Raw genomic sequence first — 20856 nt, 5'->3', positions numbered from 1 at the left:
CGAGCAAAAAGTAACCCTCGAGGCTGCTATGAAAGATCGAAAGAGATTCCTAGTTTTAAGTCACCTAATTGAAAAGACCGCGTCCTGAAAAGACTGCGTCCTTGCTTATCAATGATTCACGAGACCATCAAAGAATAGTTTTTTGTCTCAGCTCTATTTAGCATAAGCCTTCCATAGTTTCATGTTGATTTTGAGGGAATTGTGATTGTGAGGAAATCTTCCATCTTTCTGGTGAACAGATCTTGTAATACTGTGACCGAGTGTAAGCCTTTTTGTCGTGTTTCCCACAAAGAGTGCTGTCTCAAAAAATCTCTGTTTACTTCGTTGTCGTTGCTGAATTATCTACTAAGAGCAAACTGCGCTGTACAAGTACTCAGAATAAACACCTACATGGTAGCACCTTAACAAGACCAAAAGTCTGAGCCCGAAGACGTCTTGTTCCAAAGAGTTAACTAGCAGAAAAGCTAACTTGCCCAAGACTGAGTGCGATTTTTGACATTCGTAGACAGACCGACCTTTTCAACACGATGAACATCTGAAAGAGGCCAGAATTTAACAACGAAGCAACGCATTCTGGAAGGAAATTTTTAGGAGAAAGGGGATTACCATTACTAGGTGAGTAATGCCACTCCTTCAGAGATAGCATACTACGCATGCTCAATACTTCAAGCACACTGTATATCAACATCTGTTACACATTTCACGGAATTTTTATGAGAGCTTTGAGGTGATATGTCGGTGCTTTCTTTGTTGAAAATAAACGGCTGGAAGTCATAATACCTGCGGCTTTCTAATCACTCTGAAGGTATCGTAAACTTTGCGAATTTACAAAAAAAATGACATTGCATTCCATGGAACGTGTAATACGCCCAAAACGTTAAACCACATAATAGTGAGTTCTCGAAATAAAATTATAAAATTAGAAAGACATTTTAGTTATCGAGGTGGGATGCCTCATGCACCATCAGATAACAATGACCTATCAGTGAATTTCCAATCAATAATTTTTTCCGCCCATTTATAGAACAACCGCAGGACTTCAGCGCCGCGCTCAAGAGTTATTTTAATGTTCTCGAACAAGCTTGCAAAAGGTAAAGCATACCGTTTCGAGTACTTTTTTTAGGGCCTATGAAATGTTTGACACAAAGAAATGACAGCGTTGTTGAAATGCAGCGCAGCTGATTATTTGACAGGCACAATCGGCGCGGTCCGTTTGTGTACGGTATCAAATTCAGCCCGCATTCTCCGAGCGGTCAACCTCACCGCGAGCAAGTCCAGCTAATTAACTTTGATACGACAAGCCTGTTGCCGCTACTAACGTGGTGAAATCCGGCGGTTCCCCAGCCTATAAGCCTAGGAAATGTACCCAAGGGCTTACGAGTGTGTACAGTCCAATCCGTGCTTTCGTGCACCCCAAAATATTCCAAGAGGCTTTTATCACAGTCACGGCCACAGCCAACCGAGATACGCTAATTACAGCACACCTTTTCAGACGCAGGCTTTGTCGTCAGCCCTGCGTTGTCCTCCTCCTCCTCCACCACTGAGGCATCTTAGTGAACAACAAAGTGCATACTATCACAGTCAGGTAGGAGAGCGGCCTTCTTGCATGCTTCAAGAGCAATGGAGACCAGATCAAGGGAACGTTAGACACAAGGAAGAAAGCGACGGTGATTCGATTGAAGATGCTCCAGAAGGTAATGTGAATGACGCGTGACTAAAGTTTTGTTTCATGTAAATTAACAGGCAACCCTCGCATTTGTTTTAGTCAAACATTATAGCATGCATTTGCTTGCTTTCTCGCCTTTTCTTCTGCAGCAAGACCAAGGAATCACCGAGTTTATCCGTGCTGCTTCTTTACGTTAAATAACGTGCTAAGAAGCATTAAGATATTTAAAACGACATCACCACAGGCAAAATAATGTTTCACGGGCCTTTACTGAAATAAATAAAAAATTATTAAGTTGTTATCGCGTTTGATTAATTCTGTTTGTTTGCCAACAAAGTGGTGCATATGCACTGCCTCCGTGAAAGAAGTAATTTTATTTCTTTGAATTTATCAAAGTCACCTTGCATCAGGCAGTTAAGAGCTGCATCCGGGTTGCATCTCACAGTTCAAAACACACCACAAAGGCTATTTAAATATTCTAAAGAGCATCGTTGTTATAGTTTTGAAGTTGTCTCTGTGCATTCAGGAAGTAAGAGGCGATTTGTGTTGTTGCAATAAATGATCTTTTAGACTGGGCAATGTTGTTATCTGTGTTATGTACGCTCCTCGTAAATCATCTCCACGGATTTCTGAATGAGTAATTTGTCTTGAGTTCATTGCTAATTTGGGCATTGGGCTTGATTATTGGAAGAAACTTGCCATTCTAACATTTTTCTGTGGTGGACACGCCGATAAAGTATAATTGTTACGATTAAACGAAAATGTAATGTACCACTTGCCTCCTTGCACGGATGGGACCCAAACGCTGTGTTGAGTCAAGTTCAGGTCGACCGACAAATGTAGGAATATAGTTTAACTGACGTCTGACATTCTGTAGCAATAAAAAAACTGTTTCGAGATATTAAACTTCAGAAACGAAACAAAGTCAGAAAGGTGGATTCTATAAACCCGCCAAAAGAAGCATAGATGCAGTAAAGAGCATGGAGAAAGGTCTGTTGTTTGTCCTTGCTTTGCCGAAATTGTAAGGCAATCAAGTAAAAAAGAGAACAAGTGAACAAAAAGACGTGTTGTAACCAAAAGAACATGTCGCAAGGGTGAAATAGCTATCAAAAGACTGAATCAGGAATAAACAAGTTGTCATCATCTTTATAGACTGATAACGCGTGCTTTTGTTAGAAAGTATCCATTTTTTGTGGTTTTAGCAATCAAAGCTGGCATTTGTCAGAAATGAAAACAACTGAAATTTGCCAGGAGAATATTAATAATGAAATTATGTACTTCTCGAGTTTTGTTTGATGAAAGCTTCAAGGGCTCTGACAAATTGGCGTTATAACTAATTCCGCTTGAGCAACAATAATTGGACAAGTCGAGGAAAAGGCAAGTCGTTTTCTGTCAACGTTGAAATGGAATGCCCAGAAATGCTAAATCCAGAGTGATGTTTTAAGCTCTTCCACTCCTTCTTGTAGACTTGTCAGATTGTTCTTTTGCACAAGACGACTCCACAATTGCTCACCAGTGTAACTTGCGTTGCTTCTGTTGCGTTGTTCTCAGACCGATATCGAGAGGTGATAACTTGCATAAAGTGCATTCTGCGAATACCCACTCACCTATGGCATCAAAAGATCTTAGAAGATACTACTGCCACTTTTAGACATATGAGTATTGGAAATCTTAGTAAGGCATTAGTGAAATCCCGACACAAAGGAGTCGTTGGTCTGTGGACATTTCAGCCCGAAATCTGAGGCTTTCATCCTTTATCAGCAAAAGCATGAGTTGGTACCGCACAATGAAGAGTACATGTCAAGTTAAACTGACTTTAGGACAATACAAGGGCACCCAACGAGCGAATAAAGCCAAAAGCCTTTGAGAGACATCACTTTCGATCCTAGGCTCCTTGTTATGTATAAAGACTGTTTAAAGAGATGGTTTTATCTGTTCAGATATCTTAGCTGGAAATTTAAGTGTCCGAACATTTTAGGGAATGATATCTTCCTTTCAGAAATTGCTAGCTGAACGTTACCTTCTACGAACTTCCAACCAAACCATTTTGTCATCCGAAACTGCTACTTGTAGGTGACAAATGCCAAAAATTGCAAAAATATCCCTTCCGAAAACGTAAGGGACTACTTTTCCCTTGATGGGAATCTTTTAGGCGCTGTTTTAGTAAACAAAATCTGTAGCTGTTTTGCAACGTAGAACCGAAATTCATAGAACAGTTTCACTCTCCCGAACACGGCATATTTCACCTAAGATTATAGTTGGGTACCCCTGACAAAAGACGGTTCTTCTTCTAGAGCGTCGTTGTCTCTACGATCAATATGTTACTCGTGCAATGTTGTTAGGCCTCCCTTTATAAGTTCGTTTTAATAACATTTTTTCAGTTCCAAGACTGACAATTATAGATACTCGTCAGTTCATGTGCATTCAAAGAAAGCCCAGCACAGCAACTTGTTCGTTTTGCAAGTTTATGGTCCGATGCACTGATCCACTGCAAGTGAATGCTTACAAATTAAATCTTACAATGAGCTACTCTTAAAAAGAGGTTGGTCATTTAAAAGAAACAAAGACGGCACAACAAACTGGAAAGGCGGTAACTGTTTCAGAATTACTAGATGTGAATCAATGATGACAAAGCTCCGACAAAGTGCCATTTTGGGATATGTACTTCCGAAGCTAAAATGATACTCCTCATGTCTGGCTATCGTGTGAGCATGTCAGTTTGTTTCAGAAGAAAGCCTCTCTATTGAAACGTGCCCAAATAGAGCCAAAAGCATTCGGAAGAAACATAATGAAGCCAGAATGAAACATCCCTGAAGTAGTTCTGTCTCTCTGATGCTCTTAGCTTTGTGTAACTTGCAGAACTTGTACAAAACCATTTAGTTGGCATTGAACACTGTGGCCAACTAGAGAATAGAAGTCAGTCCACTCTTAATTTCGCTTTTCGGATATTATCTACTTTAATACAATCTGATTTTTCAAATTGAACTGAACTGAGCACTAACAGAATCGACTGAAAAGTCGTGCATGCCGGAATGTCCCAAACAGTTCGTTTTTTTGCGTCTTGGTTATTTGAATGCCGACGTTTTCTACAGATACACTGGACTGCGATTTTCAAAGAACTATGCCGTACTCTCTTCAACACAGTAAGCATATTTTACCGAGTTGTTCCTGCAGTAAAAATACACACAGTCTTACAAAATGATCTGCCATTTGCGTATAAAGATGGTTGGATAGTAGGTGCGACCTGATCTTGCAGATTCTCGAACGTCTTTTTGGACTGAGAAACAAACAAATTTGTCAGCTGGTCAAAGGTTTAATTGAACAAAAATGATTGTGTACTCAGATCAGCCTGTTGGATGGAAAACATCTAGATCTGCAAGTTTGGCAGTGATCACACAGAATCTGCTGAGGACATAATTACTCAAGGAATCCGGCTTCTGGACCTATCTTTCTCAAAAGTGCAGTGAAGTAACATTGATTTGCAACTTTTTCAGCTCCGCAATCCTTCCATAAAACGTTAGCCTCAAGTAACTCACGAGGAGAGGCCTTATGACCAAATAGTACCGCCAAGCTGTGAACTCTCAAGTATTAATAACACATTTACTACCTTTAAAGAACTGAAGTAATGTTATTATTTTATACAAACGAAAGGGCTTTCACTTGTTCGCTAAATAAAAATTGGTCACAAAATTTTAACGGCAGGACAAGCCACATAACTAGATATATTGGTCTACTTCTATAAGTAGCAAGAGCAAATGACATTCCATCTATTATTTTAGCGGAGTTCCTTTGGTGCGATTAACGAAAAGATACCGAAAATGATGGCGACCACTTCGTCAGACTCGAGTGACGTTGTAAGATTTTGCAAGCACTGAAGGCCAATCTTTTCGAAACGTTTATTCCTGTTGCGGCTGAAGGAGCTTAAACAAAAACAAGCCCTAAACAAATATAACCATCTGAAAGTCATCAAATCGGCTTCGCATATTTCGGTTTCAAAAAGTGAATTTTCTAAACTCCCCAAGAAGTTTATTTTTGTATGGTTTGCTAATGAACGTGACAGGTTTTCTCCAGCGTCAATCGGCTATTTTCTCGCATTCTTGTTGAAAAGAACTGAGCATTCATTTTTACTTTCGGAAAACTTTCAGAACTTCGTCAGCTGTTTCGAAAACACAATATGAACAGTTGAGTTCAACTGGCACATAAATGCCCTTAGGCCACAATAAAACTGAAAGGTTGGTAATACTGAATTTGTTATGTTAAACGCAACCAATTTATTCATCTAAACTTCGAGCAACAATATAGAATCGAGAAAAAAGTTTAAAATCCTTTCTCAGCAATTAGGAATAATACCTTGCTTAACTTCGATAAATACTAAAATTTAATATGGAGTATGATCGTCTTGGGTCGACTGGTTTTATCTTGATTTCTAGATGCATAGTGAAATTCCACAGATAACCCTGTACAATTAATTACTATTCTATTCAGAGCTACAGAACACCCGCAACGTTGTTCTCATACATCGAGGACAACCTAATAGTCGACCAGTTTGCGTGAAACTATTCGTAGTTTTCCTGAATTCGGCACTGCCGCCCGTCTATGAAAATTATCTAAATAAACTGCGGTGGTTTGCAGCCCATCAGTCTTGCGAAATTCAACAGCGATAAGTGCAGAACCAGACCAGAATGCTTTCCGAAATTGATGTTATGCGAGGTTCTCTGTCAAGAAACTCCACATACGACAGCATCAGCGTTAGACTATTGATGCTCTCAGATCGAGGAAATCCGCAATCCTACTACATTAGAGAAAATTCAATGTTACCGAGACATCGCACCTTGACAGCCTCTTGAAAACTTGAAGCAAAAGACACTTACAATTCACTGCATCTTCCTTCTCAAAATCAAGTGAAAATATTCTTTGTTGTCCGTATCTTTAAGGCAAGAAACCATAAACGGCGCTCATCTTCAGAAACTCAAACGGATAATCACACGTTTATCAGGCGCTCTGAAGTGCCTGCAAAGTCTGTGTTTTAAGTTATAAATATAATCTAGACTGCGGGACTGGAATGGCCATTAGAAACCCACATCAAAGATTGTCTGCTTAAATTACTTTACCATCTGAGGTTCCAAATCTCAAGTTAGGAAACGAGGAAGGTGTAGTTCTCTGAAGAGCCCCGACGGTAGCGCGTCTCGCGCAGAGGGTACGTTTTCCATTTTATGATTTTATTTTATTTTACACAGATTCTCCTTCATCCGATAATAAAGTCGGTGATACAAGAAACAAGAGAAGAAAAGAAAGAACAGCTTTCACGAAACATCAGCTCCAAGAACTTGAGAATGAATTTCTCCGCAACAATTATCTGACAAGATTACGACGATACGAGATCGCGGTGAGCTTGGACTTGACGGAGAGACAAATCAAGGTCTGGTTTCAAAATCGGCGAATGAAGTGGAAACGGATAAAGGGGAAGCCTTTAAAGAAAAAAGCTAACTGCTCTATTGATTCGAACAAGAATTAACGGATGCAACGTGGTCAAAGCGATCATTGCCAAAAATGGCTGCGTTGTATTTGAAAAATGTTGCCGGATTCACATTCAGGATTAATCGTATGAAATCTACGGCTCGGCAACGAGGAAAACTTGAAATTGTAAAACAGCTTTGAAAACACAAGCCCACGAGTGGGAGAAAGCTTTTAGCCCCGGAAGTCCGTAAATAACTTGCATCGGCACCGTCTATGTTATGAGAGTCCAAAGAAGCGTGCCGCTCGACTGCGCGACATTTTGACAGTACAGTAATGTATAGAATACCAATCTAGCAATGGCTGTCTCAAAGCAACATGTGATAGACAATCTAATTTTTTCAGCGTGTTTTCGATATGAAAGAAGTCTCAATACTTCTGGTCCTTATGCAGAACACAGCGAGATCCAATTAAATTTTTGCAAGATACCTCTCAAAGAATTGATTCATTCGTCTTCAAAGATTATGGGATTTGTCCCAGAATGTATAATTTTACTCGGCGATTCTGGCCAATTCTTCCCTACCGTGAACGCCATTATTTCTTGTTTGGGTTGTTCTTTTGCCGTGTTAAGGCTACCGTTTTAGAAAAAAAATAATGTAAATGGCGTTCCAAATAGCTTACGTACTTTTACAAACTCTTTAAGAGCCGAAGGCTTTTCAAAGACCATAAGAACAGCACTGAAAGTAACACTATTGCTCTATTACGGCGTTGATTACAGCGCTCTCAATTATTGCGTTAATTTTTTTTGCCTTTCAGTTAAAGCAAAAAAGCAGCTTGCATCTTGCAACCTACAAATCCAAAATTCTCACCAATTGTAAAAAATGAATTGACTACTTCAACTGCTTTTCCAAAATCAGCCACTTTTTCAAGGGATAAGGGTCATCACTTCTATTCCCAAGAAGTGAGCTTCAAATAATTCAGAGTAGTATTAATTGAAACGGGCGGATTAACTCGCAGAAAAAGGAGGTTTTGGATGATTCCTTTATTGTACATGTATATGTTGCCGGTAAAATCCGTTCTCAGAAGTTTGGATTCGTTTTTATCTAGGTTAAATTGGTGATCCCCATGGAATACGCACTCAGATGAATTGAAGAAACTTTTTTTGGAACCTAAAATTAAGGGGTCAGGTTGGATTACTGAGTTTTGGTTATTAGACATGGCTACCAAATGACTTATTATACAAAAGTAAATAATGAAAAGAAGTTTGTTGAGTTGAGCATTTTCGTCGTTGTAGTGTGGTGGTAAACGGGCACGAGACTGTAGATTTGGAGGGTCCGAGTTTAAGTACCGGCAAGTGAATAGTACAGTTCTTTGTTCCCTTACTACGTTGTAATATTGAGACCGAATGGATAAGTGTATGAATATAAAAACCGATGAGATAATACGAATCATTAAGAAGATATGTTGTGATGCATAAGACTGAAGACGTTTTCAGTCCTTTTGGGGGGGGAAGGAGGGGGAGAGTAAAAACGGATTTAACCAGTGAGCCCGGATTTGACTGACAACATAAATATGTGTATATGTAATTCTTTGCTGAGGAATAAAGAATAACGTTTGTAACCTATCGCTGATTTAACTTGTGTATCAGACAATATTACGCATTCACGCCGTATACGCTGCCGGTGGCCATCTAATTTGTTTTTCCCAGCACGAAGAAACTCATTTTCTCGAAGTTAAGCAGCCTAAAAATAAATAAGCTTAGTATGTGTTCGTTACAACCCCTTTAAATGTCTGGATTTAATTTGTTAAAGGTGTGTTTACATCTTCGATGTAAAATCATCTGGAAGTGAAGCTGTTCATGCGCGAACATGATCAACCATGCTATTTACCCACTGGAACAGGGTCATGTTGAAGCGCCACTGGTGACATCGGTTTGTGTTTAAATGCCTATTTCAAGGCCTTGATGATAGTTTGTCAAGTGATATATAATGGATACACCAAGACACGGGATGCATTCCATCTCGAAACAATCGCAGCGTGATTTTGTACTCCCTTCACATTGATGTCGAGTTTTCTGTTGAATCAACAGGTTTTGACTGAAGCGGGATGTGTCTTCTTAGATTTCTAAAAATCGTTCGTTGGTTGGAAACTGGTAATTTATGGGAATTAGTCCGTTCGTGTTGACAAGTTGAGGGGAACACGCATTTGTCTTTTATCATTATTTCTCAGTATCATTTCAACCCAGTTTAATTCCTATTGGGCGGATGTAAATCATCTGATCTGACAATGTTTTTTTTTAATCTGAGCAGCTCAACTAGTCTCGAAGGTGGATCCAAATAAAACCTTCAAAAGCTATTGTCAAAAGAGAACAGGCTGGAAAGTTAATTAAAAACCGAGAAACCCTCGCTGCGCTTGACGGTCACTTTATCCAAAGGCAAAAGAATCCTCCAAGAAACTCAGAAAACACAGCTTCCTTTATCCTATGATGAACGCTGAGCGTTACAAGCAATCACTTGTGAATAGGCGTAAATTTCTACTGAATAAATCACCCCTATTCATTCTTTTTTTCAATCTAAAGTTTTAAATTACTGTAGCAATAGATACGTATTTTCATCCCTTCATCGTCATTATTATTATTATTATTATTATTATTATTATTATTATTATTATTATTATTATTATTATTATTATTATTATTATTATTAAAGCCAAATCCTCAACCTCGTTCTCTGGGCTTTTCTCGGCCGATAGTAGGGCGGGAACTTTCTACTGAGCCAGGAGCAACCTCTGAAATGACAAAATGCATGCAACATTTTTCGCTCATAGAATTATTGCTTTAAAAAATTTACAAGGCTTTGTATTGTCCACAGAAGATGACGTCACGCAAATGCGTAATATACTAATTAGAAGAAAATTAATTTTCATAAATGTGGCTCTTTGACGGAACATTGATTTCTTATTTATGGTAAAAGACATTGAGACTTGCAGAAGGTAAAATCATTGACCTTTTACTGATGAATTAATTTTTGACACCCTTCAATAAAACTGGCTCAAAAGTAAATAACGTGTTTTCCAGGGTTTTTCAGAAGCTTAATTTTCTTTTGTGCCTTATAAACCGAGATGCCATTCACGACGTTCTGAAATACAACATATGTAGAGAAACATTCAACGTAATTTGTGATGCAAATTATTGGTGCAACATTTTAACCAATGCTTTTCGTTCGTTTAATTTGTTTTCTCTGTTTCCTTTGACTGTTCGGGACATTAAATGTTTGTTTTTAATTTCTTTACTTATTTCTTAACTTTTTTTTCTCCGTTCAATTGCCCTTATTTTTGTTTTCTTGTTTGTTTATTTGTTTGTTTGATCGTTCAATTATTTGCTCTTGAATTGTTTGTTTCTGTTTTACGTTGTTAAACTGTTTACGTTGTTTTTGTTTTCTGAATCATTTGCCCCCAATTGCTTCTATTTGTCTCCTACCTTTGTACTTATGTAGTTATCTTGTTTGCTTGCTCGGTTTACCTTCATCCTTAATTGATCTCAATGAGCAGGAAAAACTCGACGCTTGCTTTGCGGAAACAATTCTCAGCAGTTTCTTCACTCGCTGTTTTTTTTTTTTTTGCAATTTGAAGGTGCTGTCTCTAATTAAATCAAAACAGAAGGAATTTGCCAACGGACTCTGACGAGTACACACATAACCATAAAAAGAAATTAACGGTAATTTAATTTCTCCACAGAGTATAAAATGCTGAGATAAGGTTAAAATACGGCTTCTTAAAAAGGTTCAGCACCACAGGAAACGATAAATTTCTAAAACAGATGTTAGAGCAAAGCTGACGGGATTTACACCTGTGTCGAAGTTATTTTGTATATACGACTTGTTGCCTCAGTAAGGGTAGGAAAGACTTGCCGAGAAGGGCTCGACAATTGTCGTGAGGTCATCTTTTTGCAAATATAAAAGCGAAAATAGTTAGAATAGAAATCACATTTTGTGACTTTGTGCGGAATTTCAGAATACGACTACCAACAACCACTTCGTCAATAGATTTCCCCAAAGATTCGTCGAAATCTACCGTCCTGATAAGAAGGTTTTAATTTCAAACAACTGAGATACGTTTTGAATAAATTATATTGAGTAATTTTTCTCACAATAGAGATTTGTCCACACTCGCTCTAGCTGAAGACCCATGCATGGAAATTTAAAGGCACCGAATACTCTCGACGGAAAATGTATCGGAAAAGTCTAAGTGTTATGAAATAATTACTTAACAATTAGATAGACTCTACAATAATCATGACAGATTAATCGACAATTTAAACTTCACCCGCAAATGCCATGATATACCAACAGCTTTCTGGCGGATGAAGCATAAATTTTGCTTTTGTTCATATTCGACCCAAAGCGTCAATTACAAATCACAGTCAAGCGGTCCTGTTTGCAAACACCTTAAACAACGCAATTCGTGCCGCATCTAAAGATTAAAAAGGTTTGACGTCCTATATTTACCTAGAAAACAAGAAAGATAAATTAAAAGTACTGTGAATGATAAAGTCCACTTAAGAAAATTGACAAAAAGGCATTAACTATTCAAATTTTAAGGAACAATTTTTTTATGACAATGAAGTGGAAAATTAATAAAACCTTTTCCACGTTCTTTACCATGAAAAATGCCAGTCTGATGAAGCAAGCGCTCCTTGGTTTGAACCTAATTCGTTTAGCACCTGACCATAGTCGGCAAATTCAAAGAGAACGTTTATCAGGTCAGTGCGCATTGCTTTTTTCATCTGTTTTTCGTATGGAAAGCATTACCTGCACCTCAAGATCCCTCTTGCAGGCATTTTTCTACCAGGAAAACCATTTATTCTCAATCCAAGTCGTTGATTGACGGCTTGTGGTTCTGCAACAAGCTTGCAGATCGGTCCACGGAGAGCAAGTGATGGTTGTAAATGTGCTTATGTTGTCCTCGACCGTCGAGGTACAGCCCCTCAAAAACAGACCACTTGTATCACCTAACACAAGAGACCCAACGCGGCCTTGGCTCACAAGCATGCATGCCGTATGTTAAATCGATTACTTACGCGGGGTAGGACATCAACAGTCGCAGTTTGATCTAAAAACACATGTAAATGAGTGGGAAATCATAGTTTTTAATCAGCAGAACTTGTTGTTAGTGATGCTGTGTGCCGACTCTAGAAACATGTACACAAGAGGCTTTGGTTACGGCAGACAGAGTTATGGACATTTTACTCCACAGTACCATCTTCCGCAACAAAATTCAACGCATCATTCGCCTTATCAGACGTATCTTTATAACGCACCGAGGTACGGCTTTAATACCTTTGCGCGTGCTAACCCTGTGCCCTTCAACCACATTCCTCCTCCTCCACCATCGGCCATCCACTATCCGAGTGACTCGCGCCTTGCGGATCCACCAGCTTCAAGACAAAGCTACGAATCCCACTGTCATTATTACGCGCCTCCGTCCTTCACGCCGCCGTCGATTCTACCTCCACAAGACCAGCTGAATCAGACGGAGAAAGAGCCAGAGCGTCATGCCTTGCCACACGACCCGAGTGTCCCGGCCGAAACGTTAGCGGAGAATTGCTACCAAGGTACGTACAAGTGATTTGTAATTGCAGTTCTGTGCTCATCGCCTTCCGAAGGCGGGCGCATAGTTCCGGCCGGATTAAAAACTTAGGGACACGATTGTTTTCTTATTCGAGGTGAGTTTATGGCTGATTGTTGTGTACTGCTCATTATATTATAGTTAAGTGAGAATTATATCCTCATTTCATCTGATGTTGTATGATGGAAAATTGATGGAGGCTTATTTATTTCCTGCTTCAGTTTTTGCTCGAAGTAAGCCTCTGTTTCAACTCTTTTTCCTTCATAAAACTTTAGCCCCTCTTTATTTCCCTTCAGAAATTTCTCAACGAAACACTCATTATTCCTTTGCGGAAACTGAGGTTACGTGTTCTTCCTCCAATTTTAATCGTCATAACTTTCATCCGCAGAGTTAACAGAGACTAAACAGCCTTGTTAACTTAAATAGTTGCAGGGTCTCAAAACAAGGTAGCATCTTTTAATCAGTGCTGGTTGCCATATTCAAATTTAAAACAATTGTCTTTTAGCCATCTTTTATACAGTTTCGTTACGCAAAAATCACTCCTTTCATCAAAACTATTTTGGAATAAATCTCCTTTAAGATTCTTGTCCTATTCGATAAGATTTTTCAATCAATTCATTCTTTATTTTTCCATTTCCCTACTTTTCTCGTGCATGCGGTCTCCATAGGAAATCAGTTGATCTAATCTTGACTGCAAGGTCATTATCGTGAGCTCCCAATCTTGTCCACAATAAATTCTCTTGATCATTAATGTCATGATTTTCGCCAGAAAATAGTGCAAGATTCACTTTAATTAAACCATGAACAAATTCGTAGAAGGTGGATGGTTTTTGGTTTAGTAAGGCTCGTGATCACCGGTCCGCGAAATTTTGACTTTAGAGAAAGAACTTTCAACTTAAATTTAAACTATACGATCAGTCGGTCGAAGGTAAGTTACTTTTATTCCGGAGTGAATAACCCATTATTCAGCAAATTTAAAAAAAAAGCAAAAGATTTGCCTATTACCGCAAAACCATGAATGACAACTTCTGTGCAAAAATTGAAGTTTTTGATTTTTTAGAGAATGTTTCGACTGCTAGATAATACTGAATCGCTTATCGACCGTGCACTTCTTTAACCCCTAGAAATAAAATTTTGTATCTTTTTGTTGCACTGAAGAAATAAAAAATAAACCAAATAAATAACTCGTAGAACAGGAAGAATCTTGTGAAAAACATTCTACTAGCTTAAATTGAGGTAACAAGTAAAAGTTTTTAATGCCCGTACGCGTGTTGAATCACTGAATCCTTCAGTTTTTTTCACTTGTCTTAAAAAGTTGAACAACACAAAGCAAACTTTTCCAAACTAAAACAAGAAAAAAGTGATTGTTCACTGCCAGGTTTTCGATCATTCATCAGCATGCACCCAACTAGCAAACTATATAAGCTAAAAGCCTTTGAGAGACGTTTCTAGGCTCTTTGTAATGATTAAAGACTGTCTAAAGAGATGTTCTTATCACCTAGAAGAATTTTGATCTGTTCGGATATCTTAGTTGAAAATTGAATTGTCCCAAAATTTTAGGGAATGATATCTTCATTTCAGAAATTGCTAGCTGAGCGTTACGTTCTAAGAACTTCCCGGCGAACCATTTGCACATCCGAAACTACTAGTTGCACTTTTTAAGTTCCAAAAATTGCAAAAAAATCCCTCATCTTTTCCCTGGTTGCGAATCCGTTTTAGGTGATCTTTTAGTAAAGACATCTATAGCTTTTTGGCAACATAGAACCGAAATTCTTAGAACAGTAACTAACAGTTGGACTCTCCCGAACACATGTTTCAACGAAGATCATCGTTGGGGGCTCCTGACATTTTCTTCGCTTGTTTACTTTGGAGAGAGTCCAAAACAGAAATCTTTCAGCTCGGTCAAAGATTGCATATCCTCAAATTCAACAGTCTTAGTTCATTACTTATATCATAATAGTAATGACATAAATGCTAATACATGGAAGGAGGAGGAGTCGAGATTCTGTATCACAAAGATTATCAGCACCTCAAACGCGGAAAAGGATTACTCTTTTTCGTAATAAAGATTAGTGATTATCAATGTTCAACTAGATCGCTGGGCAATTGTCCAGACTCAAATCAAGAGTAACTTCTCATAGCAAAAGAAGAGAGCTCGCTATATTTGGAAGACTGTCGGAGAACCTGATCGGGTGCCTCAGTTGTGGTACGAATAATGCCCATTGAATTTATCCTCGATATCGATCTTCGTACATACGCAACCAAAACTCTACAAAAATGCAACATAACTGATTACTAAATCATGGAAGACAAAATCACGGGAACAACACAACGACTTGCTCGATTTCGGCGAAAAATTTCTGATCTTTTTTTCTGGACAATTTACCCACGTGCAACTTTCATCGTACTAGCTAGTTAATTCATTTGGGTAAGATCAAGATGCTGTGATACAGGAACTGGGATAAATGACTTCATGATTGGTTGGCGGAGACATCAAAGACAATCTTAGGATGGAAGACAGCATGTCACATTTGATCATGGAAACATTTGGTTTTAGGAACATCTGAAAATTCGCTTTTCCAGAAATAGAAATCTGTTTGATTAATCTGCATGCAAAATGTCTGTGTAACGTCGGAGCCCGATCTTAACTTAATGATAGCCATACAAATAAGCTCATCGTCTCCCATCAAGCTTCAACACTTCGCGTACGAGAGAGAAAAACTCACCCGGGAAGAGGCAAGTATAGCGATGATAGTTGAACCTTTCAAGATGGAATGAATTTCATCAAACTCTTTGAGACCGCTCTGATCTCATCGAAAATTTGGCTTGCCTTGGAACGCAATAAATGCCACATTCAAAAAGTCGCATATGTGCATGAACATGGGAAAAGTGATCAACGATAAACTTTCGAGCAATTAAGATGAAAAACAAAGTTAAACTGCTCAGAAATAACTTAATAAAAGAAAAATTTTCGACCAAAGGAATTGCATTTCTTTGTTTCCAGAGGGCGGGTCCATGTTTTAATCTCATTTTTTTAGATACATAACAATTATGAAACCTTACACGCCTTTTCTTTACGTCTTTCATCGAAAGCGAGTACTTTGCTCCATATAAGATTCTTTTAACCTTATTGAGTCAATTGACGACTTCAACGTGCCTTCCAGTGTATTTGTCATTGATCTGAAATATGAAAGAAGACGAATAAGCCGACAAACGCAGTGTCTTCGTAACAGCCACAAAAGGACAGAAAGCTGATGTGTGCAAGTAGACATTATTTCATGAATGTTCAAGAATTCAAGATGTTTCTGAGACATTTTTCAACTGAAGGGGCGTCTTCGAAGAGGTAGTTGTATTTACTGAGCTTTTCATAAACATGCCGCAGTCGACTATCTAAGTTTTTCACGACTGTCAATCACAGAAGCGGAGCGGGTCACATTCAACGTTGTGATCGGCTGGTTTCGATCCACATAATTTGTGGATTTTAGTATTTAACTTCCTCTAAATCTAATCGAAAAACCAACCCATTGAATGGAATACGACGTCGGAGTTCTCATTTTATCGCCCACTGTCATCTAAAAAGGCAACTGCACTGCAAAGTATGGGCATAGTTTTAGAGCGAAACATTTTCTTCTTCCTGCAGAAGCGTATTGCGGACCTACATTTTCCGAAGTCCAGTCACGATTCGTGAGTATTTTTTGCGGGGGCAGATTGTGGCGGATATTCTCCTACCGAACCATTATTTGTGTCATCACGCAACGGCTGGGAGGGTTGCGTGACGACACTAAGGATGGGAGTGACCTGTGAATAGTCCACGAAATGCAGCCAGTAAAAGACCTGTTAAAAGATGTAGTTTGTACTGAATTTATCAAGACCCTGAAACGGGCCCGGGCTCATTGGTCGAATTGCCTTCACTTTAGACACGGCTTGTGGTTATCAAGTAGAAAAGAATGCACGTTCAAGCTGAGTAGGGAAGAAAGAAACAGAGAACACATTTTTTCAGACACTAAACAGCTCTTTACAACCTTTAATTTTATTGCACCTTTATGGCCTTTATGTGCCGACTGGTTGACTCTTTCGGTTAAGGGCCGGGCTGCCATGCGGGAGATCGTGATTTCGACTCTAGGGAGCTTTATTAGGGAGCTTAAGCAACGACAGAGGAGCATCCAACGAGAATATAGTTCAAAACCACTTACACATAGCATTGTTAAACGTATTTTAGTATTTAAAAGGTAGATATAGGCATATTTTTATCTCCTAGACATTTTCATCTCTTCGGATTTCCTAGCTGAAAGTCTAGTGATCCGAAAATTATAGGGACCCAAACTTACCTTTTCGAAAATTTCAGCCAGAAAAAAGGCTCCCGAAAATTCTAGTCGACCTTTTAGGGGAAAATATCCGTTAAAAATGGGCAAGTATACCATTTTTCCGATGTTCGAAAATCCTAGGACAGGCAGGCAAGCAAGAAATTTTACAAGAAATGTTCCGAAAATTCTAGATCTCAAATCGTCTTCCGAACAGATATTTTCCGAAAATTGACGTTGGGTGCCCCTGTTTAAACGGTAGATATAGGCATATCTTTTTCTCCTAAAAATATTTCATCTGTTTGGATTTCCTGGCAGAAAGTCTAGTAATCCGAAAATTATAGGGCTCAAAACTTACCTTTTCGAAAATTTCAGCCAGAAAATAGGGTCCCGAAAATTCTAGGTGACCTTTTTAGGGTAAAGATCCGTTAAAAATGGGCAATTATACCATTTTTTAGATGTTCGAAAATCGTAGGACAGGCAATCAAGAAATCAAGAAATTTTACAACAAATGTTCCAAAAATTCTAGATTTCAAATCGGCTTTCGAACAGATATTTTCCGAAAATTGACGTTGGGTGCCCCTAACGACAACGGCGACGGCAACAATAACGTCACAAATTTGCATATTTAGTGGACAAAAACAATAGCTTTGCACGCCCTGCACGTGCAATTTTTAGTTCTGTCCATTTTTTGCCGTCGTCAGTAAAACAACAACGTGAAAAAGTTAAATTTGAGGTTTTATCAAGGAGGTCAGCACTTTAGGTTAAATTTTCATTTTCTCCCCTAAACTGAGCAAGTGTCGTTCCGACGAGTGTCATTTTTGAGGAACTACCACACCCTTGCCATATTAAAGAGGTTGAAATAGTCGTGTAGCGATGAAAATTACGCGATTTTATATTTTGAGATGACGTTCTCGTTGCCGTCGCGGCCGTTGTCGTTGCTTAAGCTCCCTTTTGTTTAAGCTCCCCTCTGTTCCGGACCAACACTCAGGATCTTTAAATAACTGACGAGAAAGTAATACCTTTGTAATGACATCTGCAAATGATAGACTTTCTAGTCTTCTCGGATAAGGACGATAAAAATTAATAATGATTAATTCAGCGGTCCGTTAAAGAACCCACACACTGTTCGTTGCGTTGTTCAGTGCGTTGGGTGAGACCGCTAATGGACTTATAGCGGCTGCCAGTGGCCCCTATATACAGCTGTTTCCAATCTCGACCGTAGAGCTCTTCTCTTGACCGAGGGAGAGAAGAGCTCTGGGGAACCCTGAAACAAAGTGTCGTCTTATTGGTTTTCGTAAAGAACAATCAAAAGCGTCTCTCATTGGTGCATTCATGTTGGCCCGAGGATTGAGCAGGCGCCGTAAAGTTCAAATAGCCAATTTTTGGCTATAAGAACCCTACAGCGCATGTTCTCCTACATAGAGTTTCCCAGAGCCTTGGGTCGATCCGAGGCTCTGGTGACGAGAATGAGCTGTTTCGAGAAATGTTGTTCAAAAGAAGCATTAAAGCGCACCGACAATGCCAAAAGGCATCATGGGAAACTGTCAGTCAATTTGAGTCAACGAAAACATGACGGCAATGCTATCGAAAAGGTCTCCTAGAAATACATACTCATGCTGTGTTACATTGAGATATGAGTGAGTTTCAACAAAGGGTTACTATACTTATTTTATGTCGTTTTTCGCAGAGAAAGTTTGAGAAATGTATACAAAAATCGTGGCGCACTTGCAGAGCCATCGTTTTTGCTAATGAATCCTTTTGTTTTTGGACGTGTTTTGGTAGCGTGATGGCGGGAAAGAGCTTCAACATAAGTCTGCGCGTACTGCTACTTTTAGCAACGCTATATCCAAAGAACTCTTTCATCGAAATAACTCGCCATCGTAGGTCTTCGCTGTACGGTTCTGTCATCGCTCTCTTCATATTGAACTGTCCCATACTACCTTTCGGCATTGTCGCGAACGAACGCTCTTACGCTTCTTTTGGACAACCTTTCTCGAAACAGCTGTATGCTGATGTCCGATCTAACACATGAATCAATTATTAGTAAAGGGCATTTGAATATGTAAATAGAAAATGGGCTTTCATTACCAGTAACTCAGAATTAAGCTACATCGTTTCCGTAGTACATATATATTTTTGTTCCAGTTATTTTCAGGGTCCTGTTTCTCGATTGTCCCGAAACTTTTCGGGTCCCGTTTTCGGGTGTCACACATTGATCGAAGTGTCGCTATGACAGAGAAAGAAAGCGCACGTTGTTTCCCGCTTACGTGTGAATCCCAGTTTATTAAATTTAGGTAACTCGTCTCTAGTACAGGATCTCCTAATATTCTTGTGCACTAGAGCGCTGACACAGTAGTCAAATCATGAAAAAAATTACATTTGAAAGAGCGTTATTTTTGTGAAGCGAAAGTAGTTACAATTCTGCGCGGTGATTCGTTGTGACATACGGCAGACTCACTAAATTAAAGCGCGTTCGCGTTTTTATAAGCGCTGACTCGTGTCCAAAGCCCTCTCAAGGATATTTGGCGCCAAAAAATGCACTCCCATAAATTGCAAATTACACATCTTTACGATTTCTAAGTGACAACGCATTTTTTGTTTCTTTCAGGAGACGTGGATGAAGATGACGAGGAAGAAGAAGACAAATCACAGAAGCCAAAAGGAAAGAAGAGAAAAGAAAGAACTGCTTTTACGACACATCAACTCCGTGAACTTGAAAACGAATTCATCAGAAATAACTATCTGACAAGACTGCGACGATACGAGATAGCAGTGAGCTTGGACTTATCGGAACGCCAGGTGAAGGTGTGGTTCCAGAATAGAAGAATGAAATGGAAAAGAGTGAAAGGCGAGAAGAAACCAGAGAAGAAATCGCCTTACCAGATCATCCAGCTAGAGAACGAGCGATTGCAAAAAGGTTGTAGATAGACTAGCCAAACTCATTTTAATGACTTAAAGGGTGCACTTCCTAGACTCATCAGGCTGGTTTTAGAAGGACGTACTTTGACAAGTCAAACCAGCTTTCGCTGCGCTTGAAGCTCAATGGTTACACCGTGGCCGAGTGATTAAGAAACCCTTTTTCTCGCGCAAGCATTTTTAAAATGAAAAGCTCCGAACATTTTGTGGCTTTGTTTTTCTCCATAGCTTAAAACCAAAGGAGTTTTTTGAAGTGAAGCTTTCTTAAAAGTTTAACCTTTTTATCCTTATATGTTTAAAGCCCTCGCCAAACGAGAGCAAGAGTTGACGAGAGTTGTTTAGAGTTGAAACTCTCGCTTTCGTTTGGCCAGGAACTCTCATCCACTCTCGGCTACTCTCATCGACTCTCATCGAATTTGAACCTGATCATATTTTTCATGAGAGTTTGCAGGACTTTTGTCTCGATTGGCCGCACACGAGAATTTTTTTTTGTTTTTTTTTTCCAGCGGGCTCAGATAAAAAGGAAAAAATAATAATATGGTGTCGGATTCGGGGACCAAGGAGAAGGCCAACGCCAAGGCTCATTTTAAAAAATAATTATCCCCTTTCGTCGTCCTAGTTAAACATAAGCATTAAAAATAAACATGCAGACGTTTTTCGTTTGTGCACAAAATTCTATTTACCAGCTGTCTAGTCGCCATATTTACGTCAGAAAGATTTTTCCCAGGGTGTTTCAGAGGCTCTCTTTTTTGTTTGGGCGTGACATTCTCGACCAACTCTCGTCAACTCTCGATCTCGTTTGGCCAACTCTCGATCATTCTCACCGACTCTCAAAGAGTTTCAACTCTCAATAACTCTTGCTCTCGTTTGGCCATGCAGAGCTTAAAAAAC

The 20856-nt window shown here is 39.1% G+C and overlaps 2 protein-coding genes across 2 annotated transcripts in view; both read left to right on the top strand.

The window, feature by feature from the left end:
• The first annotated feature begins 800 nt into the window (after nt 1-800).
• LOC138040059 (homeobox protein MOX-2-like) lies at nt 801-8608 on the top strand. The gene is made up of 2 exons (XM_068885855.1): nt 801-1694; nt 6904-8608. Exons 1-2 carry the CDS (start codon nt 1361-1363, stop codon nt 7179-7181), a joined length of 612 nt encoding a protein of 203 aa, XP_068741956.1. The 5' UTR covers nt 801-1360; the 3' UTR covers nt 7182-8608.
• A 3462-nt stretch (nt 8609-12070) lies between these two features.
• Nucleotides 12071-20856, top strand: part of LOC138040054 (homeobox protein Hox-B4-like) — a 9465-nt gene continuing 679 nt past the window's right edge. The window contains exons 1-2 of the mRNA XM_068885849.1: nt 12071-12731; nt 19658-20856. The exon at nt 19658-20856 is cut by the window's right edge and continues 679 nt beyond it. Coding sequence (XP_068741950.1) covers nt 12293-12731; nt 19658-19977 — 759 coding nt within the window. The 5' untranslated portion in view covers nt 12071-12292 and the 3' untranslated portion in view covers nt 19978-20856. The remainder of the gene's footprint in view (nt 12732-19657) is intronic.

Source organism: Montipora capricornis, chromosome 1 (genome assembly GCF_036669925.1).
Source record: "Montipora capricornis isolate CH-2021 chromosome 1, ASM3666992v2, whole genome shotgun sequence".
NCBI classification, from domain to species: domain Eukaryota; kingdom Metazoa; phylum Cnidaria; class Anthozoa; order Scleractinia; family Acroporidae; genus Montipora; species Montipora capricornis.
The sequence above is the reverse complement of the archived record's forward strand: the minus strand, read 5'-3'. Positions and strand labels throughout refer to the sequence as shown.

Bases quoted from the DNA above. Each gene is read 5' to 3' on its own strand.
- LOC138040059 (XM_068885855.1), top strand. From the start codon at position 1,361: ATGTACCCAAGGGCTTACGAGTGTGTACAGTCCAATCCGTGCTTTCGT. The intron at 1,695-6,903 runs GTAATGTGAATG...TATTTTACACAG, and splicing joins GATTGAAGATGCTCCAGAAG to ATTCTCCTTCATCCGATAAT.